The sequence below is a fragment of the Lates calcarifer genome, linkage group LG19 (assembly GCF_001640805.2).
Source record: "Lates calcarifer isolate ASB-BC8 linkage group LG19, TLL_Latcal_v3, whole genome shotgun sequence".
NCBI lineage: Eukaryota > Metazoa > Chordata > Actinopteri > Centropomidae > Lates > Lates calcarifer.
Window position 1 is genome coordinate 19959042 of NC_066851.1, and position 25952 is coordinate 19984993.

Sequence of the window (25952 nt, forward strand, 5' to 3'; positions counted from 1 at the left end):
GTTGATGCTGGGCTGTTTACAGTGAGGCCCCGCCCCCCGCGCCCTCTGATTGGCTGCAGCGAGAGAATTCCCGTCATCGGTTTTTCCCGACGTCATATATAAATGTCCCAGTGACTCCTGCTGAAGATGTGCGCTTGGTGTAGTTAGTTCACCGCTGTCTGCTTCACACAACACCTTGAGAGAAAAGGTAAGAAAGATATCCCTTCAGTATCGTTTTTATTCCGTTGAGATTTATTTAAAGTGTATTTTTATCGCTTTGTTACGTTCTCCGCGGCTAAAAAGTCGCTCGTTTTGTTAGCTTGTTGTGCTACCAGCTAGCGAATGTTCCTGAGAATGGATATCATTATCATGTGACATCCCGGCCGTCAGGTGGCATGTTTGTGTTATTCTGTATGCTTATTCATGGTTGTTCGGTGGCATCTCACAGTCCAGTCATTAAATATAACTTTATCCATAAAACGGATTTGTTTTTGACAGCTTTTTCTTTCCCTGTCATCCCTGCAGGAGCCCCACAGAAGGCGAGGCAATGTATCAGTCAGTCCTCCTCGCACTGCTCGGCCTGAGTCTCGGGTTGGTAAATGCGTTTCCTGCCCAGGATCCAGACAGTGGCAAGAACTGGGTGGTGATCGTAGCCGGCTCCAACGGCTGGTACAACTACAGACACCAGGTGAGAGGTGTAAAACACAGAAACTACATGAAACTGCTGCCTCAATGTCACCTTAGCAAGTGCAAACTGTGCATGACTCACTTGTTTTCTCTTATAATTCCGCATTATTTTTTGATAAGATCTACTTTAGCCACAGATAAGTCACTTCCCCCTCACAGTGCATGCTTTGCCAGAGTTTTTCCAGCCTCTTGAAAGGCTCTGAGACTGACTGTGATTACATGCAGCTGACTTTCACTTATTGCCTCCTCTTCTCCCTCAGGCTGATGCCTGCCATGCCTACCAGATTGTCCGTAAGAATGGCATCCCAGGATGAGCAGATAGTGGTTATGATGTACGATGACTTGGCTAACAATGAAGAGTGAGTTGGCATTTTTATTTCTGTGAAGCATATCTTTGTGATACAGTGCCTTCTTCCTTCCCCTAAAGTCTTTAAAAAAACAACCCTCTATCATAGTTTACTTCTGTTTGTTTTTGACTTTCCTTCTTCCCCATATTCTGCCTCGGTCTTACGTGTATTAAACACTGTTTCTAAATGTGATATAGAATACAGACAGTTCAGTTTTGTAAATGCTCTAACACTTGGTTAAGTTCAAAGTATGCTGACAGGATTGTAATCACAAATTATAAGGCTTTATGAAATGTCATAAAGGGAGTGGAAAAACTGCCAATTACATTTTTACAGACTCCAAGGTGACATCTTCAAATGTCTTTGTTTATTTGTTTGTTTTATTTGTCTTATTCATTATTTGCATGATGTATTGTTGTTAAAGCTTTCCACACTGCCTAAGATCGTCTGTATGAAGAGCTGAAGTGCATAATTTCATTGATTAGTTAACAAACAAATAATTAATGTGCAACTACTCTGACAATAGTTTGTCATTTTTCCAGGCAGAAATTGTTCCAGCTCTTGACAGAAACAAATAAGTGAAGTATTTTAATAATTGATTAATCGTTTAAGTTGCAAACATTATGTGGTTCCACGCAAAAAGGCATCTGAAGACATCACCTTTGGGTTTTTCATCAACCAGACAATCAGACAAGAAACTATTAGGGCAGATAATGAAAATAATCATTTGTAGTCGTATCTATAAGGTGCAGAGTAATCGCATGTTCATGTTGGTATTTCTCATGTATCTGTGGCGTGTCTGCCCCTGTGTCGCACATCGATACAGCAGCAGCATTGTAAACAGGCTGAGTTAAAGAGAGACACTGAGCGGAGTCACAAGGAACTAATTTTAGTGCTCCTGCAGGACTTGACAGAGTGACTTCGCGAGTTATATTACTGACATGGTGTCTGGGCAGAGGAGCCGTAGTGAAAGCAGATCCATCAGTTTCAGTCAGACTTTGGATCATTGTTACACACACTGTCACTTACAGTTAAGTACACCAGTATTTGACTGTAGTGATCGTCAGACTCAGTGTTGACATGTCATTTAGTAGCCCAGGTGGCTCTTAGTCTTAAACTTTTGCTGTTTTTCACTTTGCTACTGTTTATTAGGGGATGACATAAAAACAGAATAGCTTTGTGATATGACTCTGTGATAAACAAAAGAAATACAAACACAGTTCTAATATCTTTTCAGATTGGAACCCGTGTGTGAAGAGGGAGAAGTGGAAGATAAAATCTTATTTAAGCTGCAGGTTAATTTAATTGAAATAACCTCATGGGTGGAGAAGTTTAGTTATTCTGCTGTTACTGTTTACACACCTCAGTACTGATCCATGTCTTTGAATACCTTGACATAATATAGGTCAAGTTCTAGAAAAAAGTTATGCAACATTGATTGTTTTACATCCGTGTCTGGCTGACATCATTATCAGCATGTTTTGGATTGTGGTTAATAAATAACTTGTTTCTAACATGGCAAACAGTGGAGCAGCTCATACAGTTAGACTGTACAAATCAATGTCCACTGATACTGGTGGCGGAAGCTTTTTCAAGTTTTCATTGATTTCCTACAAACTAATGTTTTGTGTGATGGAGATGATGATACATCCTGTATCAGTGCAGTTTTGTTTTACATTAAGGGCCTGGTTGTTGAGAGCTACACAAAGTGTTTCTGCAGTCAAAGAGGAAAAACCTGAAATGCTGTGGAGCTCTCACCAGCTTATGGCTCTGTCACCTGATCAGTGAATCACATTATCTGATGCCAAAGTGTTTTGTCAGCCATTTTCACTTCCTTCTAAATTTGCCTCATATTATCATTTCCAGTAACCCCACCCCTGGGATATTGATCAACAGGCCGAACGGCACAGATGTGTACAAGGGAGTTCCTAAAGATTACACCGGGGATGTGAGTGCTTCAGCGCAAATATTTATACAACAGTCCAAATCAGTGCTGTTGAATCAGTATTTTGCAGTACTCTTGACATTCACACAGATTGTTTGAAGCAAATATAACAACTTCTGACTGGTTGTTTTTCTGCAGGATGTAACCCCAGAAAATTTCCTGGCAGTGCTGAAGGGCGACTCCTCGAAAATCAGAGGTGGTTCAGGAAAAGTGTTGAAGAGGCAAGTGATAAACAAAAATAAGAGATGGAGCAGTCAACCTGATACCTGAGATAAGAACGACACAGAATCTGGTTCATCAGGTTTGTTCTGGTCTAACCTTGTTCTCTTTTTCTTGGCAGCGGCCCCAATGATCATGTGTTTGTATACTTCACTGACCACGGAGCACCTGGCATTCTGGCTTTTCCTAATGATGATGTGAGCACTTTTTGTTTCCTGCTCTTGCTAATGTTCACTCATGTCATGAGTTTACTGTAACACACAGATAAGTTAGCTCTTAACCATAAAAAAGGAACTAGGAACTGACATTTCTCACGCCTAGGCATGTCTTTTTAAAAATATTTGATAGGATACCATAAAGTAAGAAGGAAGCGAGGGTATAGACTGATACTTTGGTCTTTGGAACATCATATGTAGGTGCGGGATAGCAGTGTCAGTCAGTCAGTAACTTTGGCTCAGGCTGAAATATTTAAACATCTATGAGATGGCTTGCCATTAAGTTTTGTACAAACATTCATGTTCCACAAAGGATGTATCTTAGTGACTTCAGTGGTCCCCTGACTTTTGAGATTGACTTGAGATTGGTTTTAAGTAGAATCAAAACCAACATCCACTGGATGAATTGACATGAAATCTGGTACAGATTTCCATGCCTGCTTCAGGTTGAAATCAGATAACTTTGGCGATGCTGTAACATTTAATTTAGCTTCATCATCAGGTCAAAATCTTTATTTGTCCAAACTTTGGTTTTAAAAAATCACCCTCCGCTTGTGTTTAGTGCTAATTAGCAGACCTTAGAATGCTAATATGCTTTATTAAGATTGAGAACATGGTAAATATTTCAGCATGTTAGCATTGTCATTTCGGGTTTGTTGGCATGCTAAAGTTAGCTCAAAGCACCACTGTGCACAAGAACATCCTCACAGAGCCGTGTGCTTGGGTAGAGCCATTCAGTTTTGGCTTCATTTAACAAAAGAAGCCGAAATTCTCAGATTTTTAATGTCTTAACACAAGCAGCTGTGTCTGTGTGTAAGGTACAATCCATCTAAAAGTGCAAATTACTGCAAGTTGAACATGGCGGTTTATCTGTAAAATTAAATGCTAATTTTTCTCTCTCTGTCTCCAGCTCCATGTTGAAGATCTCCAAGAAACCATTAAATACATGCACGAAAACAAGAAATACAAAAGGGTATGTAGGAACATGCTGCGGTGTAAAATTCAAGCCTACATGTGTATACATGCCTTGCAGTATGTGGGTCAGTGATAAAAGCCAGTCAGGTGATAATGTAGCTCTGCTGGAACATCAGATCATAACATTTGTTTTTGTCATTTTTTCCACCCTCCCTCTCTCTCTCACACACATTCATGTTCACAGATGGTGTTTTACATTGAGGCATGTGAGTCTGGGTCAATGATGAACCACCTGCCTGCTGACATTGACGGTGAGTTGAACTTTACCTCATCAGAATCACTTTCCAGGAAAACCAGCAGATAAGGAAGCAGCACAAATCAATAAAAAGCATCAATTGATGAACTAAACAAAACCCTCCACATGATCTTAACTTTTTTGTGTGATTGTTCGTTGGACTTCACCTACATTTGACCTTTAAACAACTAAAAGCTCTTCCAATAATCAGTTTCTATAAACTTTCCCTATCAAAGTGAGGATCTTGTCTTTTTAGTTTTCATTTGAGTTTTTTATGTTGTCATGAATAGGCCAGACTGTGCTCAGCACTGTGGTTTGTGGATTTTACTTCTGTTTTGTCACTCTCAGTTCTTTGGTGTGTTAAGTCAAACACTGAGGTCAGCATTACAGCGTGTGGAGATATGTGTGGGCGAAGTCACTCTGTCATGTGCTCGACCTCATGTGACAAACATAACAGGACCTGCACAGGACATTGATCAAAGTTCTGGCTTTATTGTCTGCGACCAAAGACTGTTTTTACATCCCATTTTTTACATTCCTCCATCTGTGGTGACTATCTGATGTATCAAAAATCTTGGCTTTTTCATTTGCATTTATCTCAGTGAGCTCACAAACTGTTGTCAAGAAGTTCAGGTGTTTTCTCTGAAGTGTTTTTGCCAAGCAGACATGTGAGTCATGTTACTAGAAAATTACAATCTTCTACCAAAGTATTACTCTCACTGACATGAGAGTGTCTCTGTGTTTTCCAGTGTACGCCACCACAGCAGCAAACCCCCACGAGTCCTCTTATGCCTGCTACTATGACGAGAAGAGGGACACATACCTGGGCGACTGGTACAGCGTTAACTGGATGGAGGACTCTGATGTGGTGGGTGATGTTTCCCCTGATGAATCCAAATCATGACATCTATTGTGTATTGTTATAAAAAAAAAATTAACAACCTTAGTAAAATTCTGAAAGTTAGAAATGAAAAGTCTGACCACAGTTTGTCACAATGAGTGTAAAGAACGTGTCGTTTGAGACACCAACATTATGTTAAATATTTCACAATGACTTGACTTCAGATGAAATTTCAACTGCTTTCATTATTTACACTTCAATTAAACTTTCATTTCTTGCTCTTTTAACTGAAGGAATAGTTGGATATTTTGGACATATATTCATCTGCCTTCTGAGGTTAGAGTTAAATGAGAGCACAGAGCTTATATCTATCTGTTTAAATATAAAACCAGCTATCAGTTAGCTTAGCTTAACGTAAAGACTGTAAATGAGGGGAAAATGGCTGCCAAAATTCACCTGACAGCACCTCTCAAGCTCATTAGTTTACACATTATATTTTGTTTGTTTAATCTGTACAGAAAGTGAAAAGTTGTGGTTTTACAGAGGGTTTGCACAAATTAAACAAACATGTTAAGAGTGTTATCAGTCTCATCTACCTCTCTGCTGGAGAGCCAATAAGAGCCTTTTCCAAAACATCAAACCACTGCTTTCATCTCTTACACATGAGACGTTTCCTGTTGTCAGCAATTAAATTATTCTCATTATTTACAGACAAACAACAATTCAGCGCCTACTGAGCTTAAACATCGAACGGAATTTGAAATAATTTCATCAATCACAGTCCAACAGACACTTCAGGCATTCAGTGCATCTTCAACTGACACTTCAGCAACATTTTACATAAAAAAAGACAAAAAAACAAACAAATTTTACATTTTAGACATTTAAACCTGTGTAGACTGTTTGCACGTACAATTTATCACATAAGTGAGCAATTTGAGCAAATTCAGTTTTCTCCAGAGAATGTAGTTTTTTCTAGTTAGCTTTATTTTCACACACTTTATTGATGATTTTGCCACTGATGCTGACTCATATAAAACAGAACTCTGTACAATAACAACTCTGACTATATGTAGTCCATTAAAGGTTTATCTGCTGTTCCAAACACCTGGTATCGAATAGGCAGGAAAAGGAAGTGGTGAAGTTTCCAACAGCAGCAACAGTGGTTTGTTTTTCACCAGCATAATAAGACCTGGGTGGTTTGCATATGCATGTAATAACACCTGTGGGCCTACAGTACTGTGTATGTAAGCATCCCAAAACAGAAACTTGAATTTCATCAGTAAAAAATAAAACAAAACCAAAACAACACCAACCACAGTGTTTCATTTGTCAGAAATATGTCATTTTACAGATCATCACACCATTTTCCTTTTTCAAAAGTGTTTGTTGCTTATGTTATGAAACAGTTCTGTTTGTGATGGTTTTTCTGATGTTGTGCTTCCAGGAGGACCTGACAAAAGAAACTTTGCTGAAACAGTTCAAGATTGTGAAGAGCCACACAAACACCAGCCATGTGCAGCAGTACGGGAACAAGGTGAGAGAAAATGGAGAATTACCTTCCCACTATGAACCAAATACCTGTAATTTTTTTTATTTCTGTTGCTGGTGAATTTGTCTTCTCTAACCAAGAAACATTTTGGGGGACGAGTAGTTGTATTTTAAATCTCAGTGACTGGCAGAATAGCGATGACGGAGGAGGACTGTGAGGGAGAAACATGTTTGTTTCCTGCCCTTTTTCAGCCACTCATCTCGAGTTTCTTACTTTCCGTGCAGACAATGGCCCACATGAAGGTGATAGCATTTCAGGGTAAACGCAAAGCAGACAGCGAACCCGCCCCTCCAATGACCCTGCAGCCAGTTAAGAATCTGGATCTCACCCCAAGCCCCGACGTTCCTCTGGCCATCCTCAAGAGGAAGATGATGGCCTCCAATGACATCAGAGTTGCGAGGGGCCTGCTGATGGAGATCAGCTCCCACCTCAAGGTAAAGAGTGACAAAGCCCTCTGGTGTTTTGGCAGTCTGCAGAACGTTGCATGCCTCAGGCCCTCCATGGATGACTGTTCAAGTGTGCCATGCAAATCAGATTCATCTTGGTGATTTTAACTACACAGACTGAACATTTACCATGACAGTTCCCACGTTACAGTTTTGATGAACAGTGTGATGTGTGTTCAGGTCAGGGAGATGCTGGCTGAGACTATGCACCGACTGGTCGAGAGGGTGACCGGAGATAAGATCAAGGCTGAGGAGGTCTTCAACGAGAGAGCCGAACTGTCCCAGCATCAGTGCTACAAGGCTGCAGTCAACCACTACAAACACAACTGCTTCAACTGGCACAAAACAGAGGTAGGGCTGCACAGCTGCTTTCTGCTCATTTTAAAGCAGCCTGGGAACATCCTGTCTAAATTCAGAAAGTGCTGGTGGTTACTGTAATGGTTGATTAGTCACAGTTTTGCCAGGATTCATCTATAAAAAATGATTGAAACTTACTCACATGTCAGAGTTCTGTTTTAAAAGGGGAAACACCACATTTATCTCACATGCTATTCATAAATGCCTGTGTCTGTGTGCTTTCATTCAGCCGAAACTAATCCAGAGAGACTGACAGTAGTAGCTTTAAGAGCAGAAGTGTTAACTGTTACATCTTAAATTTATTTAAACCTTTCCTTATGCAGAGCTGTTGTTATTGCTCTGCTCATTATGGCTGCCCTCCATCAAAGAGGTATCAGAGGTAGTTTACTGTAACACGATCAGACAAAGCACCTCTAGAAGAAATGAGATGTAAGATAAGCTACTGTAAAATGATGAGAGGGGCTCTGACATTCTGACCAGAAAAGGAAGTTGTATTTATGTACTGGGGTGTTTTCTATTCTCATTCTTTCTAATGAGAAATGAATGCATGACATAAAGCACAATACTTTCCCAGGTACTTTCATGCAGCTGTATTGGTTTATTCAACAACTGTCCCTCTTCTTGGGAATTGTTTGACATTTCAGGTGCCACAAATACAGGGGGAAATAAAGTTTGGTTATAAATGTTCAAATGGTCACATGCTGTAAAACACCGACTACTATGACACTTCTGACACGTGACGCCCTCTTGTGTTTCAGTTTGAATATGCTCTGAGACATCTGTACGCTCTGGTGAACCTGTGTGAGAGAGGATACCCTGCAGACAGGTACGGTCCACTTCCCATTTATAAGTAACTAAACTAGTTCTGCTGCACTTGTAGTTCCATGAGTCATATTCACACAGTAAGAAATGTTGAGTTTCTATATATATGTATATATGTGTGGATTCCAGTTGGTGATGACTCGGGTCTTTTTACGCATTTTGTTGAATCTTAATAAAGTCTTCTTCTTCTTCTTCTTCTTCCTTTTCTTCTTCTTCTTCTTATTATTATTTATACAAATGTTGACAATCATAAAAGACTTAACTAGAACTAAAGACTAAGCTCTGTTATTGTCAAAACTATAAAAGCATCAATGACATACATCATAGACAAATCACACCTAGTCTGACATCACTGTCTGCAGATCCACAGGCATATTAAAAAGTGAAATTTCTGTTACTCCTGATGTACGTTTTGAATAGTCAGTTTTTAGGATGTTGATACAAATATAAAATCACCAGCTGACAGTAGCTTTAAGTTGCTGATTTATATTTAGTAACCACATATTTATTATAGATAAGCTGGTACTTCAGCAAGAAACACACCAAAGACACGCCAAAGAGTGAGACAGAGGGACAGAAAAATCTACAATCCTTCATCTGAGTTACAGAGCTACATACTGTATGAACAGTACAACACTCTAGATCTGAAGGATCAACATCCATTAGAGTGGAACTGCTCTTCACAGCTGGCCACTATCCAAACCAGTAAAAGGCCTTTACTGTAATATCAGTCCAGCGTGAAACCATTTGTTGTTTAATTGATCTTGGTGATTCATATTAATAAACAATACTGTAAATAATCTATTAGACGTTTATGTTATTTATCAAGCAAAGGAAGGCTCAAGGAATTTATTTATTAAAATTGTGCAGACTAACAGGCTATTTGCAGCCCTCAGTGTAAAAATATCAGTTTAACCCTACTTAAATGAATGGATGAGGCACTGTCCCCTGTGAAATGTTTGTTTTCATTTGATCGTGAAATGATTTTGTTTTCTTTGTCTCTGTAGCATCCTGCTGGCCATGGACTCAGTGTGTCACAGCAAGTAAAGGTCTTTCAACAAAAATCCACTGAAGTCTCAGATCAAGCTGTTTCTTCCATGTTGGACGGCCTGAGAAGACGATGCGTCTCTTTGCACAGTTTAGGAATCAATCTAATGTGGAGTTGACGTTATTGTTTATCAACACACTATAACACTTAAAAACCTGTGATGTTTTTTTGATTTTACTGAGAATTTTTAAGTGTGTTTTATGATGAATTGCACTATCACTGTAGAGTGTATGTGAATGACGTTTTACTGCTTCTGATTTGTATTTTTTCCCTTTTTTTATCACATAGGATAGACAGCTATAACATGGAAATCATGTCAATTTGTTCTCCTCTGTTTTATTTGTGGTACAAAATGCCTGGTGTGAATGTTTCATTGACATGTAAAGGACATGCCTTTAAATACTGAATGTTAATTGAACCTCAAGAGACTCTGTTGTAAAACAGGGATTTTGAAATAAAATCTTTACAGACCAAAAACTGCTGAAAATGACTTGTATTTTGTGTTTTTTATCTTGTGGATGTTCAGTGCATGGTTTTTAGTCTCCCTTGATATCAAAATGATGCATTTTTAAAAAATAATCTATGACATGACATTATTATTATTTACACATAAACAGTAGTTAGTCTTCAGAAGAGGATTTGTGCTGTGCCTGAATAAGTCTACCTAAGCCTGTTTTCCTATGATCAAAATCCCTTTTTAAGATCCTGTTAGACAGTTACACCCACACACATCCTCTTTTACCTGAACCTGTGCCAGCTTTATGGGGATTTTTTTTTTTTTTTTAATCTCCCTGTGAGTTTGTTTTAACAGGATGGTAGTTCCTTCCATGAGAGGGATTTTAAAGCATACATGATCCCAGTTAAAACATTCTCTTCTTGATTACATATTAGCAAATAAAATGTGTGTGGAACAGGACACAGCTTCAAATGACAGACAACTGTGATTTTATTTTTGACAGAAGTGTAAAAAGTGATTTGACTTTAAATTTTAACAAATGATATGACATATAACTACCACTATGAACAGCAATATATATCTGCTAAGTAGTATAAAGCACAAAGTACAGCAGCAGCTCACAGGTTTAGTTCTGCTGGTATTTAGTCAGACACCAAAGTATTGAACTTACTGAAACTTTGACCTGATGATGGTGCTAAAAGACTCATAATACCTCTCCTGACTTTTCCTTTAGTGCCACCAGCTGGTCAAAGTGCTTTAAGAACAGATATCTACAAAACTGATGACATTCCCATCAGCCTCAGCTCAGCTGTATTTAATGTACCACAGATTTGGCTGACTGGCTGTAGCTGGAGGTTTCTGTTACCACCATGTCAAAGGAGGAATACTGAACTGTATGAAATAATGAAATTACGACATCTAGTGGCAAAAAGTTGACTTACATCCTAAAATGAAAAAATAAAACTTTAGAGCTTTATTTAATAGGAGTGAAATTTTGCTTGCTGTTTGTTTGCTTTAGAGGGCTAGAGGATTGGAGGGGTCTTTAATTTAATTTAATGACTGACTAACCACGTCATTTAATATTTGATAACTGACTGTTTATTTAGCTTATAATGTAATTATAATTAATAGCAATTAATTTGCCATTAATATTTATTGTTTGATGTATCCCATTTGTTGTACTTATTATCATTATTGTTGTTGTTTTTGTGTAATTAACATCGCTAGTTTTGGAGCTTCATATACATTTTGATATTTTCAACGTCTGACCCACTGTCATGGTTTTCTTTACAGTGAGTGAGGGGGATTTATGGACTTTCGAATACATATCAGCTAGTTTTATTCCGAATTGTAAATAGTAAATTTATTAATTCAACAGAGTGACTAATATGATATTTTTGAGTTGAAATATAATTAAGTACAAGCCATTGATCTTCGAATTTTGATCAGGCAGAAACTCTGCTACCTAATTGCCCCGGGACACCCCTGGTAGGGAGGCGGCCTTGTTCAGTACCTGCCCACCCGTTTCATAAATCAGGAAGACAACCTAACCGAAACCCGTCTCAGTATCATGAAAACACGGCAGATCAGAGAAACGTTGTAATAGCACAGAGTTACAGAGTCTACCCGCTGACTTACATCGACAGAAGGGTAGAAAACGGCTGTGACTGTAACAGCCGCGTTAGTTATCGACTGTTTTTTTTCACATCAGAAGAACGAAGCAGGTTTGTAGCTCGCTAAGTTAGCCTGTTTGCTAACTTTAACGTTGGTCCGGGTCCAGATTCTTTCACAGCTGGTCTGGTTGCGCAAAAGGGGCTAGCAAGTTTTTTACCCCCGTTAACGTTTCATCATGGGATCCAGAGCGTCTACGTTACTCCGAGAAGAGGAAATTGAAGAAATTAAGAAGGAGACCGGCTGTAAGTTGAGCTCAGATTTATTTCTGTGATGAAGATGAAGAAACGTTAACATTGCCATTAATCTCAGTTAACCGGTTACTTAAAGCCTAACGTTTCTTCTGTAAAAATCCCCAAGTCACGTACTAATAGGAAATTGCGTTAATAGCTCTGATTGTGTGACTTATGTTGCCGCAACATTGCTGCTGATTAAACTTTAACATCATAGAGGCTGTAGTTTGTGGTCCTGATTATACAGAGAGATGTCTCTGTTATTTATCAAACTCTCATTGGTATAACAGGGGTGGACAAAATAATAAAACACAAGTAAACAGCACCACAAATTGCAACACCCAAAATAATTCTAAAGTTCATCAGGGAAGGCTTTGCTGCAGGACTGTTGTGTTAGATTGTCTAATAGGTGTTCCTAATAAACTGCCAACTGAGTATAATTCTACTTAGTGTAATAAATAAAATTTAATATAACAAATGATATGATAAAATACAACATGTTGTGAAGGCTTGTGATGCCTTTTTAAGAGTTGGGTGCCCTTGTCATGTTTCAGATGTCTGTCAGTTGTTAGCAGTTCCACCAAAGAGACATTTGAAATTTGTGCATTACTTTTAATATTCTATGTACATTTTGCTGATAATTTTTGTGTACCTTTACCTAAATAGAGTATTTTTACATGAAGATACTGTTACTTTTACTTAACTAAAAGATCTCTGAACCTCTGAAGATGACCATTATAATTGGTGAATTCTGAGCTCCAGTATTTAGGTGAAAAGTGACATTGCCTAAAGCAGTGTATAACTTGTTATCGTCTGGGCCTTTGGTGGTAAAGTTTATGCCTCTTTGGTATCTTACCCACAGTCTCCCACAGTCAGATAACTCGCCTGTACAGCCGCTTCACCAGTCTGGATAAAGGTGAAAATGGCACCCTCAGGTAAGAAAAAACATAACTGACATTGTGTAAATAAACCCATTTAACACCAGCTAAGAGATCTGACTGATTACTTTGGTTCCTTCACCCAGCAATTTTGAGGGTAACCAGTCATTACTATTAGGACATTTTTAGAATCATTAGAAGAAAACTCACTGCAAGAACATTTTTTAGTCTGTGAATCCACTATATGAACAAAGTCATTAGTTGTAGACAATTTATTGCATACATAAAGTTTTGTCAAATATCATTCATTCTAAAATGTGTTTCACAGTGAGACTTAACTCAGTGTTCAGTTCAAGAGCGGTGTGACATTTCTTTGGTGTTTGATTAACTTCCAGTTAACTCTTCTCATAGTATGGGCAGAACAAGCAATAGGTGATGAAATGGCTAATCATTAAAGCTGCTAAAACTTTCACAACTTCAGTTGTGATTTGGCAAAAATAATTTGTTTTCAGATCAGTCTCCCAAGGATAGAACCAAAAGACTTCTTTTGTAAGACATTATTTACACATAACAAATTCTTGATTCCACTTGTTCTTGCTCCAGTGCTTTCAGTCAGCTACAGCCATCATTCATGTCCAAGGTGACTTTCTTAGCATTTATTAGTTGCCACAACAAACAGATTTAACATATCAACAGGCAACGTTCCATCCTACTGATGGACCAAGAAACATTTTTAAATTCCACAATTTAATCGCTTGATTAACTGATTTGATGGTATTTTTACCATCCAGAACTATTTTCAAAATCCAAATTATTTACTTGCCATCCTTTTTTCCTCCTTTCATCTTTTCCTCATCTCATATTTGCTGTCAAATCAAGCCTAATTTTAGATTATATTGAAGACATGGTCTGTGTCATATATGAGTTGATGAGAGTCTAAGATCTGAGGAAGAATTCCTGTAAATTTCTATATAGACAGTTTGTCTTTTGATGTCCTGTCTTTAAATATATTATGTTGCATCTTCACTTCCATTGTATCTCCTGATGTCTGCAGTCGAGAAGATTTCCAGAGGATCCCAGAGTTGGCCATTAATCCTCTGGGAGACAGAATCATCAATGCTTTCTTTCCTGAGGGGTGAGTTGTCCCTGTTGCTGGTCTGCAGTCTTGGACAGATCTTGTTTACGCAGGTTGTGTTTGAGTCACAGCCACCACAAAGCCGAACCAGACCATCAGGCTTTTTAGTTGTGGCTGCTCGACTGCAGACTTAAGAAGCTCAGTCTTTTCTGCCAATTCTGTGTGGAAAAAATATCAGCTTGGGTTTTTGTGCACCGCAGGTTCTGTATGTATATTTGGCAGTTGTTTGCCTGTTTTATCAGTCTGGAAGTTGAAAACCAGATGTTTGCAGATATATCATTAAAATCCCAAAAAGTCAGATGTGTAGGCGTCGTAATTTTAGCCGTGGCTTTTAATGTTTCAGATGTGTTCCTGTTGCTCTGGTTTTAGCTTGTTTTTCTTCAGGAAATCTTGAATAGAGATGGAGAGAGTTTGACTAAAATGGTGTTAGGTTACGAGTAGTTTGAGTTTTCATTGTGTTTCCCACACAGCTAATATTTATTTTGAGTATAAAGGTAACCTGAGCCAGCACTGAAGAATCAGAGATGGTTTATTCTGTGTCTGTTCCATATCCAGAAACTCATTGTTTTTTCATGTTATTTTTTTGTCTGTTTTTAGAGAGGACCAGGTAAACTTCAGGGGCTTCATGCGGACATTGGCTCACTTCAGACCAATTGAGGACAATGAGAAGAACAAGAATCCCACTGCCAGCGAGCCACTCAACAGCAGGACTAACAAGCTGCTCTGTGAGTGTAGAGCTCGGGCATGAGGGTGTGTCTGGGTGGGGCTGGTGACCGGTGTCGCGAACATTCAGGGGATTTCATAATGTGGACTCTCTGTGTCTCTTATGACTTATATATTTTTCTGTTTTTCTAGTTGCTTTCCGTCTGTATGACCTGGACAGAGATGACAAAATCTCTCGGGATGAGCTGCTGCAGGTGAGCAGATGGGTTTGTCATGTAAATAGGAAGCTGACTCACGGTGCAGTTTGTGCAAACGGCTGCTTCACATAATAAGCATATCAGCCAGATGGTTAATAGTTAGATTTTAAAGACGTCGATTTCTCTTCTCCATCATTACCTCTGAAAATATTTGCTGTTCATTCTGTGCTCAAACAACACAGGAACAAATGCTATTATGCAATATCTATTTCAAAGTGCTCCACAGAGAGGATTTCAATGTCAATGAGGAGACTTTGCCCTTGTGCTGATAATGATGTGATATCGCTCCTTAACCACAGGTTGATTCCTCCCAGACAGTCTAATATCCTGTATTTTGTCTTCCTCTGCGCTCCCTCCGTGTCATTTGTTGTCCTCTGTGAAGCCGTCTCGGTTTCAGTGATATTGTGTGACCTGTAATTGCCGTAAGCTTGAGGGGTTAAATGACTCAGACAGATCTCTTGTTTTGCACAAAACATTTCTGCATCGCCTGCTTCATGTGATGCACGAGCCTGTAAGACGCGAAACATGCAACTCAAAGTAATGTTTGTTTGCCTGTTATTCTGTAAATGTGTGCTCCCTGTTATTTATCATCATGTAGTGGCCACAGTGTGGCTGCTGTTTGTTTGCAGTTTAACTGAAATACCTACAAATTATCTCGTGCAGTGCTTAAATACCTGTAGTATTATCTGTGTTTTCAAAACAATTCACTGTATTGTTTGGGTAAACATCATGACTCCTATTTAATCTGTACCATGAACTGCTTTCACCGGTATTCATTGACCATAAAGGGGCTTTTTGTTTATTCTTTACAGGTCTTAAGGATGATGGTTGGTGTAAACATTTCAGATGAGCAGCTCGGCAGCATCGCTGATAGGACCATCCAGGAGGCCGACACGAACGGAGATAACTCCATCTCCTTCAATGAATTCATCAAGGCAAGTTTTGTAATCAGAGGGCATCTGTCGCCCTCCACATACAGCTCTTTGGTGTAAAAAACTGTTGTGTTTGCACTAAACTAACATCTACACAACAAATTCTATGTGACGTGTGCTTTTCGTGAACCCTCTGACCATGTACCATTACCATGAGCATGTGCTGTACATTTATAGCATTGGAGGCCCCAGTGGGACACAAACTCCAGACCAGGAATGGCCACAGATGAAAAAATAAAATACTCCCCGTGAGACACATATAAGTAGAACTTATGTCCTTGTTTAGCTCTGGTTTTCCAAAAAGCAGGTTTCATGTTTTGTGTGTTTGGGTTAATACTTCTTGTTTTTGGCTGCAAGCATTGTCGTGCTGTGCCCATTAAACATTACAGGACCATAACATAAATCTGTTATTTTTAGCAGTTAAACTTTGCTCTGTTTTGTTTTCTCAGGTCTTGGAGAAGGTGGACGTGGAACAGAAAATGAGCATTCGGTTCCTGCACTAAGTTTCTTTAATTTTTTTTTGTTTTTTTTATTTTTGAGTAGAGCTTCAACATGTCAGTTGATGTCAGGACACAACCTCATCCAACGTCTCAGCAGGCTGCTGTGGCCCACACTACGAGTTAACACCGTCAGATCAAGCATTAGGTAGATAATGTCATAGATCTTGAGTTTCTGCCTTTGCACTGCTCTGTAAACAAAGGGAAAAGTTGTGTGCCTTGGGTTGTTTTATGCAATGTCACTATGTATTTTTCTCCAAGTAATGGAACATTATTTATTAGAAAACTTGTAGAGAGTCACAGTTAGTGACACTGCTGTTCCACTTTTCACATAAATATGATTTATAGCACGGTATGATAAAGCTTTTTGCATTGCAGTGAGTAAATTCTGTCATACTGTTCTATCTGTCTTTGTCGGTACAAATATGCAATGGTTCATAGTGAAACTTGTAAGATGTGTGATTCCACTTCAAAACAAACAGTGTTTTTAATGCTAACATGATCATATGACTCCTCTTCTTTGACTTGTGGCAGAGCAAGTCAGACCACCTAGCTCTAAGTTTGTCCCTTGAAGCAAAGCCGGACCTGCTTCACACATTTTTGTGTTTTACTCACTGAAGTGCCATGGCTTTGGTTCTCCTTTGTAAGTTATTATCTCAACAGCAAACAGGAACCAATGGCCATGTTTGTGTTTTGTTTTTCACATGGGTTAACATGGCTACTTCCAATAGAAGTAGGCCAATTGTTGGAGTGAAACTAAAGCAAGTTTGACCTTCCTTCAAAACCAGTAACCACTAGGGGCCTGTTGGAGCTACTGCTGAGTCATTGTGTTTATAATGTTGGATTTTAAAAACTGCCAATTCATTTCAACTAAAATTGTGGTGGCAAGAGTGAAAATTCCACACAAACTGTTGTCATATCTCTGGCTAGTATATATGTCTTCCCTCACACCTGTTCTGACAGGAAAAAATGGTACATTTGCAAAATGGTAAGAGGATTCAACTATGACTGTGGCCTGCTTTCTAAAAGTTTCCCTTACTGACTGACACTTAAGCCCTGACCAACTGTGTCACGCCCTGTGGTGGAAATTGGGCTGTGGACCAGTTAGTTCGTAGACTTAGAACAGGTAAACCCACAATAACGTGCTATGCTTCTGTTATATGATCAGTCTCCTTGTGTTGATTTATGCACTGCTCACAATTTCTTGTGCAATTTCTTTCGCCACTGACTAGGTCCATATGCTAAAGAGAATCAAATGCATTAAATTATATTTTCTGTACAGGCTAGTATACATGAATTGGAGAACGAAGAACGAATGTCAGACCCTTTAATCTTTAATGTGAGTTTGTCAAATCATTACAAGAACACCCTCCAGCAGCTGAGTGCAGGAAATAAAGCTCAACTATTTTATCAATCATTATGTGATTATCAATCAGATATGACTCACATGTTATGTGATGTTGGTCTAGGTATTATCAAAGTGATTCATTAATTTGATTTGAATAAAATAAGTGCCATGCTTTCTTTGTGTCATTTATTGAGAGGTTGTAGCTTGCTGAGGGCCTTTTAAAAAACAAAAAATACTATTTAAACTTTGTACTCTTGTATCAGGGTTTATCCCAGGTGATAACTTGTATGGATTTTTAAAAATGGATTTGGGAAATCCATCTTGCAAAATAAAGACAGAATACTTTACAAATGTGAACTTAATGCAATACTTAGCAATTATACTAACATCGTGAAAGCAAGCTAATTATAAATCTTGAATGACAAGACATCAAGGTAAAAATATGACTTTTAAAAAATGTTTTTTTCAATACTGATGGCTGATTCATTTCCTTATATAAGTGTTTTTTAAAGCACTGATTATTTTAAAATGTATGCTTAATTTTCTTTTGACCAACTACTCAATAATGGGATGAGTTGTTTCAACTTTTAATTTGGAGCTGTTAGCTCTGCTAGCATAGAACTGACAGGCCTTTTTAGCCAACGTTTATACACATCACAGTTTACTCTTTATGCTTTTTAGTATCAGGTTATATATTTTTAGTATCAGGTTATATATATATTACTTTACTTTGGCGGCTTTGTTTAGACTACAGTGTAGTCACTACACTGACTATTTCAGGGGTTTTGCTGATTTTGGTCACGTTTGTTCCGTTAGCGGTTAGTAAGTTTGATTGATGACCGTTAGGGAGAAATACAAGTACTTCCGGGGCGGGCTTTAAATTTGATTGACAGGTCTCAGGCACAATCGTACTCTTCCGCTGGTTCGTAGTAGCAGAGCGAAAATGGCGTAGAGCAGAGGTTGTGCGGAGAAGGGGACGAGGGGACCTTCTTCTCTCCTCTCCGGCATGTCGGGGGGAGAGAAGGGGGCCTGGGGGTTTTCGGTTTATTCTTTTCTAAATGTGTCCCCTACCGGAGCGGTCTGTCTTTACAGAACAGACCCGGCATACGTCCAGTTTGAGAGACCTAAATGTGTCAGTGAAGAGGAAGAAACCCCCCTGGCTTTTGTTTACCATTGTGTGCAGCTGCAGCTCAAACCACAGCCGAAATATCTCTGCATCATTTCGGACTAACTCACACCAAGGTCAGTGTTTTCTGCTTACTAGCTTAAACTTACCTTTCTCAGCACGTTTTTCTCATTTTGGAAATTGGCAAGATAGTTTAAAGGATGAATAGACCTGAATATGCTTTATGCTATTTCAGTTATCTTTGGGTAGGAAAGTCTGTCTCTGTAAAATAAGACAACTCACAAAGCATCAAAGACTGAATTTATTATGTCATTATATGTTCACATGTTGTATGTTAATTCATATGAGCTCTGTCATATTGTCTGAGGAGTTATTTGCATTAATCAGTGTCAGTGGAGCAGGTTTGTCTTTAGGGAAGATGAAGCAGTTATTCAATTAATCCAGTAGTTGGTGTGCATAAATTAACTGACAACAAGAATTCTTATAATTAATTTGTGGCTGAAGTTATTTTTCAAGCAAATACCCCCAAACCTTCCCTAGCTCCAGCTCTTTAATATGAATATTCAGTTTTTCTCTGATTTATATCATTGTAAATTTATTATCTTTGAAATGTTTTGTAGTTGGTTGGTTGAAATGAGACATTTGAAATGGAAAATAGAAAAAATGATAGGCAGCTGATTAGAAAACATCATCATCATACTGTAGTGTAGTCTCTCAGCTGCTCAGCTTTACACTAAGTATTAACAAATTAAAACAGAACTGTAAAATAATTTTGGAATAATGTGTGAATTTTTATTCTAGGATGGGTTTTCCAGTTAATGCAGATGTAAAACCAGCTGAAGTCCAGACTGGAGGAGCATTCCCCTTCAGATCAGCCCCAGTGCCACTGACCAATCACTCCCACCACCACCACCACCACCACCCAGACCTGTGGAGGTAAAGAACGAAGAGTCATTGAGAAGATGACCTCTTTTGAGCTTTTGGGACACAGGTGCCCTCCTTCCTGCTGTTACTGGGACATTGGCTCTCTTTCTCCTTCACAGCATCTCCTCTTGTCCTGGCCTGTTTCCGCAGCATGTTCACCAATGAGTACATCCTCCAAGATTTTGAGCTAGTCTGACTTTCATCACGCACACTCTGATTATATTTACATGTAGCCTAATGCTGGGTAAAAAGCAGTGCAGTTTCTTCAATTTCTATATTTGTCTGAAAGTCTCCATGATTTGGGCATTTTCAGTCATATTTTGGTTAGATTCTTTTCAGGCTGCATGTAGACATAGTGACAATTTTTTCTTGAATAAGTAAAAAAAAAAAATCCCCACTTTCACTGTAATAAGATCAAATCAGTTTGATAATGAACAAATTAACTGCTCCTATTTTCTGGGAAGAAAGTAAAGACACAAGATACTGTAGCAAAGATCAAGGCCTGTGATAAATTAGATTCATAGGATGTTTTTTGTTGTTTTTTGCACTACCTCATTGCCATAACAAGTCCAACAGGAGTGAAAGGGAGTGTGATCAGTACAAGTAGCCTAATAGTTGTCAAGCGCCACAGCAGTCTTAAATATTGTTCTTGGATGAATTTGGTTTTAGTTTCAGTGGGGTTAATAAAGTGAGGTTGTCAACAGGTGAATAGGAGAAGACCAAGCAGCCCACAAGCACATGATGCGCACTTCATTTACTTTCAGTTCAGCCATTTTGAGAAAAAAAAAAAACTGACTCACACAAAGTGTGGTCTCCTATGCATCTGTTCTAAAGGAAGGTGACAAGATTGTATTTTGACTCCATGCTCTCATTTTTACATTTCGTGTGTATAGTGCTCTCCTTTGTCAAGTCTGCAGGTTTATTCACAAGTTGCAGGTAGAGGCAGAAGTGGCGATATTTCCCTTGTGACTTCATTTTTGAGATCCCCAAAATTTGGCAACTTAAAGTATCTAAATTAATCTTTCATTATGAAAAGTATAGTCCAGTTTTCTTCTCTTAGGATCCTCTTCATTTTGTCTTTGTCTTTCACTCTGCATTTAGTCTCATTTTCAGTGTGTTCTTTTCCCCCCTTAATGTTAGCTTTTATTCATCCATATCTTATAACCATGTAAGAAATATATTAACAGAATATTTTACATGCTGCCATCAACCATGAGACAAAATAATCCAAAAATTAAGTGAAAACATCACATTCAGTCTTTAAACTGCTGTAAAATGACACCAGTGCAGAAATAGCAGCTTTAATTCACCTTGTCTTTGTCTTTTTCTGAAGGAAACCCTGGTCTCATTTTTTTTAGTTTTCTTTGTCCATTTTTATATGATTTATACAAAGAAGAAAATCACATTTACCGGGATTTGTGCAATATTTGATCTTAACTGTCATGTTGTTGACCAAACTGTATATTGTATAAAAACAAGTGACAAGTTGTTTGAAAGCAACAAAATCACCAATGTCTTCCATTAAGATATGTATAGACTCATGTGCATTAGCTTATTTAGCGGGACTGTGGTGCCAACATTATAGTAGCCATGCATGACCAGTAGTGATGCTTGCTTTAAGAATAGTGAAATCAGTTTCTAGACTAAGCTGGAGCTCAAAACTGTGGAGACCATTTCAGTAAAATTAAAGGGTAGTAGAACTGACGTACTAAACCTTTTAAATACACCACATCTAGGTAAAGCTTTGCCCTAAAATCTTAGACTAAGGTAAAATCTTCTCTTTATTTCATGTCTAGGTTGTGCAGAAAATGCAGCTGAAGCATGACACAATCAGGATATGCAGTAATAAAGTATTGGTTCAAGTCTTTCTATGTAGGCGTACATGTTCAATATAAGTTAGTGCTTTCTAACAGACCTGCTGTATGTTCTTAGGATTCTTATCTTACAAAAAAGACGTCCTAAAATGTACTCATGCACTCTCAAGCATCAAAAGAATTAGGTAGTTAATGAGTGAAAGCCAAAAAGCTCCCAAGAACCCAAGTCTCAGACGTGACAATGATAGGAACGTTTATAGAGAAATGATATATTAAGAGTAGTACTTTAACCTAGGTTTGGATCTAATTGGTAGGGATCCAACGTGGTGTTTTAGTCCTAGAATTAAGATCTCACCATGACATTGTGTTGTACATAATACCTCATAGTTTTGGGATTCCAGAGCATTATATTTTAATCCATAAAATTGTATTTGATTAGAGTTTTAGAAGCAATAACTTACAATAATGCATGAGTTTAGTGCCAGGGTGTAAGTGTTAAAAGGACCCCCCCCCCCCCCTCTTTTATGCCTATGCTAGCTATCTATCTTTTGGTCACTGTTTTTGGGGAGTCATATAACATTTGGCTTTAGAATACAGTATCACTTATGAAGGTTTGGGATACTTCCTGCAGAACAAGGTGTGTGTGAGGACTGCTGTAGCATAATGGTATTACATTGACAAATTTAACTAGATACTTATATTTTTCAGAGAGTATTTTCCCTGCCTTGTATTCTTTCAACACCAAAAAAAAAAAATCTAAGCCCATCGGTACATGAGAGATGCTTTAAATTTCAATTCTTGTAGCATTTTACATCCACAAAACCCACCCCTTCCTTTAGAAATACAGACTTTCAGTAACTCTGTGGCTGCAAAGTACTTAACTGAATGAACTTGACACTTGTTTGAAAAGCACTTTCTCTCTATGTACTGACTTGCACCGTCATCATCACCATCCTGTCTTGAATACTGTGTTCTAAAAACCCTGTAATGCTCTTTGTGGGGATTTATAATCACAATTTATAAGCAAGTAAGCGTCTAGCAACATGAATATATGGGTTTAAAAAATATGCATGACTTAGCAGAATAATGAATGATTTGTATTGCATGCAATAATCCAACTTTGTAATGTGAATGAGTGTAATTAGGATATTGAAATGTTCATATCAGATGTTCTGTGACAAGGTGACAACTTGGGGACGGTTGTTTGACACTATAGCAAGCATGTCAAGGTAGTTTTGATCATCAGTTGTGGTTTTTACAGACTAAACAGCACCAAAAAAGTAACAGAGAGTAGTTTTAAGTGTTTCTGCTCTCACTCTCTGTTGTGTCAAACATGACCATGGCAGTACTGCCACAGTGCAGCTGAAAAACACTGATCAACCTTTGTTCCCATGAAAAAAAAAACTAAACAAAACCCAAAAGCCTAAGTAAGAAGATTAATGACATTACTTTGTTGATCAACTTTTCCACTGAGGAGGTGGACTGTGTAGAAACTATGCACTCCAGGGGGAGGAAATGGGCATGCTTATTATGTGTGAGCCTCTTGTCTGGTTTTGTATCAACTAAAAAAAAAAAGAATCTGTATCAGAAATTCAGCAATAAAATGCAGCATGGTGCCAATTGGATGGCTGGGTATTGATGTTTACTTACAGTTTTAATGCAGTTACAGAGAGAATAATGTAATGTACATCATCATTTTTGCAATAAGAGCAAAAGTCAACAGCCTCACCAACATCTCTGTAAGGCTGTAACATGTCACAAAACAAAATATTATTGAATAAAAATGGAATTAATACATTATTCCTAGATCCTTACCACTGGTTCAGCACAAAATATCTAGTTGGCTCTGAGGGTGTGACAGAATTTTAAGCTTACAGGAATAGTTCAACATTTGTGTTTATGCTAGGTATGAGCCAGATAATATCTTCAATCTGTAAACAAAAATAAACGTAAAAACAATTTGTGGTTTTAGGAGGAGTTATTGTACTATTTTCTTCCTGTCTTTTAACTTTATTGACAAAATGGAATTTACAGCAGACATCTAGAGAACAGGGGCTGCTGGACCAAATGATTGACCTAGTGTGTTGCCATCCTTGGAGCCACACTGCCTTCTTTCCCAAAAATAGAAATCAGCATTCATTCAAGTTTGGCAAAGCTAAAAAAATAATTTAGGAAATCTTGAGAAATTTTACATTTAAAGTTACAGATAAACAGGGGTTTTAGTATGCTGGCTGTAGGGACATATAAAGCAACATCAATGCCTGAATCACCAAAAAACATTTAATGAAAAATGAAAAAGAGACGGAAAAAAATAACATACAACACAAACGAGCCTACAGGAGGCAGCAGATTGAAGAGACCATGATCCCTAATCCTAGGATGAGGTATTATCTGGATTGCTTGTGTGTGCTACTTGACCAATTCACTGGAAACACTCCTGTCGGCCAGTCTGCTCTTAACATGTGACATCTGATCCAGCTGTGCTTCAAATTGCTGCCTCGCCTGCAGGAGAAAGGGAAGAACAGATTTGTTTTTTTTGGCAGGAGCATTCATCATTCCTGTCTGGATGTTTTTTACAGTCGTTCTTTGCCCAGACTTTCAAACTTAAATGTCTATTTATTATCTACAATTATTTAGTTAATAGTATAAAAATAGCCAAATAAATTAACCTAGAATATGTCAATACAGTACAGATAGCACTTATATTATGAGGTGAAAATGAGAAGGAAATGAAATGCTGCAATTGTACATGCAGGTATTAATCATGATCATCAGAATAAACATATTATGTTTTGTTGTCTCACCTCCTTAATGTTTTGTCTTAGGGGCTTCAGATCAAATGTGAGTGTGGACGCTTCCACCATTGAGCTGGTGTTGAGGATGTAACTGAAAAAATAAGCAAAGGGAGTTTTGAAGGATCAATTCATGTAGTCTGAACTGATTTCATAAGATCAGATTTATGGAGTGAAAGAGAGGAAATCGGTCACAAACAAAAACTGAGAGTGCTTGTGTTTCATCTCTAACCTGAGCTTTACAAAAATCAATTCCTGCAATGGACAACATTCATAAGGCACTTGTTTATTTTAGCCTCTCAAGACAGCAGTAAACCTGTACACAAAAAGTCAATAAGCTTGTGTGCTCAGCAGAAGCAGCAGGGCTTACCAGCTGATGTTTGCCTTGTAGAGGAGAAAGAGGGAGCGAATCATGGCCAAACGTAATGGAGCTGAGTGAATAACTTTGCCCACAGCACAGCGACAGCCACGACATTTCAGAGAGCTGTAGATGCTGAAAGTAAAACAAGAGCAATGAATAAATAGGACCCTGACAGGAACCTTTGGGTCATGAGTGTAGAACAAAATAAGAACATGTTCCTTAATGACAGTCAGTAACCCGTCAGTGACTTCTGATCCATACAACTACAGTCTATGTATCCTGCTCATAAAACATTCTGTGAAATTGTCAAAAAAACAAACAAAACAGCACTGCTGCATTCACTCACCAGTCAACCATATCCCCTTTACGTCCTGACTCCATTGCATCACTGATGACCACATCACTGGTTACTCCTGAAGGGAGACAAGCAGCAGTGTCAATGTGTGTGCATGTCAGGCATGTCAGGCACTGTAGGGCTGGAGCAAATAAAGTAAGCAACAATAATAACAATATAGTATGATACTTTTTTTGGTGCTATGCCTACACTACCATTGATGACACCAAGTATCTCCATTTTATTAAATCTAATCTTAGCCTTCATACCTTTCTCTATATTCTAACTTCCTAAAATACCATTATTTACCATTTTTATATGTTTCATTAAGTGTTGTGTTTTGCACCTCTGGGCCACCATACACCCAACTATCACTAGACCACAGTCATGGGACTACAGAAACATACAACGGGTAAACTTGCCAAGCTGAATATTAATTAAATATCTAAAACATATTATAAATCGTTGCAGTGTTTTATGATCGGTGAGAGATGACATGGACTTACTTAGACACATGATAGCGTCCATACTTTGAATCTCCCCACAGACACCGACGGAGTCCCCCAGGACAGTGTTACATTGCGCGCAATGAAGAGTCATCGGTTGCCCGTACTCTGCCTCTTTGGCCAGTTTTACACCGTCGACACGTTGCATCAAGAGGCTCTCGTCATATTCCATGTTGGTGAAGTTTTCTGGAGCTTGTTGTCCCGCCTGTGAATTTGAACAGGATGTGTTCTACTACAGCTTTACTTCTTCATGCTGTAGTTCGCTCGGCGTAACACTGCCACCCTCTGGAGTGTTGTGAGAAATGCTGGCATTAAAAAAATTAAACAAAAGGAATCTTCGCTCTGATTGGCTGCGA

At 38.4% G+C, this 25952-nt stretch overlaps 3 protein-coding genes and 1 long non-coding RNA gene across 4 annotated transcripts; 3 read left to right on the forward strand and 1 right to left on the reverse strand.

Moving 5' to 3' along the window:
- The first annotated feature begins 59 nt into the window (after positions 1-59).
- lgmn (legumain) lies at positions 60-10145 on the forward strand. The gene is given in 15 exon segments (XM_018681657.2): positions 60-187; positions 505-667; positions 927-974; positions 976-1025; positions 2880-2961; positions 3097-3179; positions 3299-3374; positions 4303-4365; positions 4552-4618; positions 5352-5470; positions 6891-6980; positions 7220-7429; positions 7622-7792; positions 8557-8624; positions 9628-10145. Coding segments are annotated over 14 exon segments (1308 nt in total). The 5' UTR covers positions 60-187; positions 505-526; the 3' UTR covers positions 9668-10145.
- A 1489-nt stretch (positions 10146-11634) lies between these two features.
- chp1 (calcineurin-like EF-hand protein 1) lies at positions 11635-17913 on the forward strand. Its single transcript, XM_018681656.2, has 7 exons — positions 11635-12041; positions 12892-12964; positions 13962-14042; positions 14640-14767; positions 14898-14959; positions 15775-15897; positions 16344-17913. The coding sequence occupies exons 1-7, from the start codon at positions 11975-11977 to the stop codon at positions 16395-16397; spliced, it is 588 nt and encodes a 195-aa protein (XP_018537172.1). The 5' UTR covers positions 11635-11974; the 3' UTR covers positions 16398-17913.
- A 698-nt stretch (positions 17914-18611) lies between these two features.
- Positions 18612-23228, forward strand: LOC108886683 (uncharacterized). The gene is made up of 2 exons (XR_001961483.2): positions 18612-18981; positions 19667-23228. It is a non-coding gene; the product is annotated as an uncharacterized LOC108886683 (long non-coding RNA).
- On the reverse strand, positions 23009-25906 carry oip5 (opa interacting protein 5). The gene is made up of 5 exons (XM_018681655.2): positions 25597-25906; positions 25103-25169; positions 24766-24888; positions 24408-24489; positions 23009-24105 (listed from the first exon to the last, which is right to left on the reverse strand). Exons 1-5 carry the CDS (start codon positions 25766-25768, stop codon positions 24013-24015), a joined length of 537 nt encoding a protein of 178 aa, XP_018537171.1. The 5' UTR covers positions 25769-25906; the 3' UTR covers positions 23009-24012.
- Positions 25907-25952: the final 46 nt, after the last annotated feature.

Excerpts from the sequence above, each read along its gene's own strand:
- chp1 (XM_018681656.2), top strand. The coding sequence starts at position 11,975 with ATGGGATCCAGAGCGTCTACGTTACTCCGAGAAGAGGAAATTGAAGAA. Across the intron at positions 14,768-14,897 it reads CAGGACTAACAAGCTGCTCT|TTGCTTTCCGTCTGTATGAC; the intron begins GTGAGTGTAGAG and ends CTGTTTTTCTAG. Across the intron at positions 15,898-16,343 it reads CCTTCAATGAATTCATCAAG|GTCTTGGAGAAGGTGGACGT; the intron begins GCAAGTTTTGTA and ends TTGTTTTCTCAG.
- oip5 (XM_018681655.2), bottom strand. The coding sequence starts at position 25,768 with ATGGAATATGACGAGAGCCTCTTGATGCAACGTGTCGACGGTGTAAAA. Across the intron at positions 25,170-25,596 it reads GGACGCTATCATGTGTCTAA|GAGTAACCAGTGATGTGGTC; the intron begins GTAAGTCCATGT and ends GTCTCCCTTCAG. Across the intron at positions 24,106-24,407 it reads TAAGACAAAACATTAAGGAG|GCGAGGCAGCAATTTGAAGC; the intron begins GTGAGACAACAA and ends TTTCTCCTGCAG.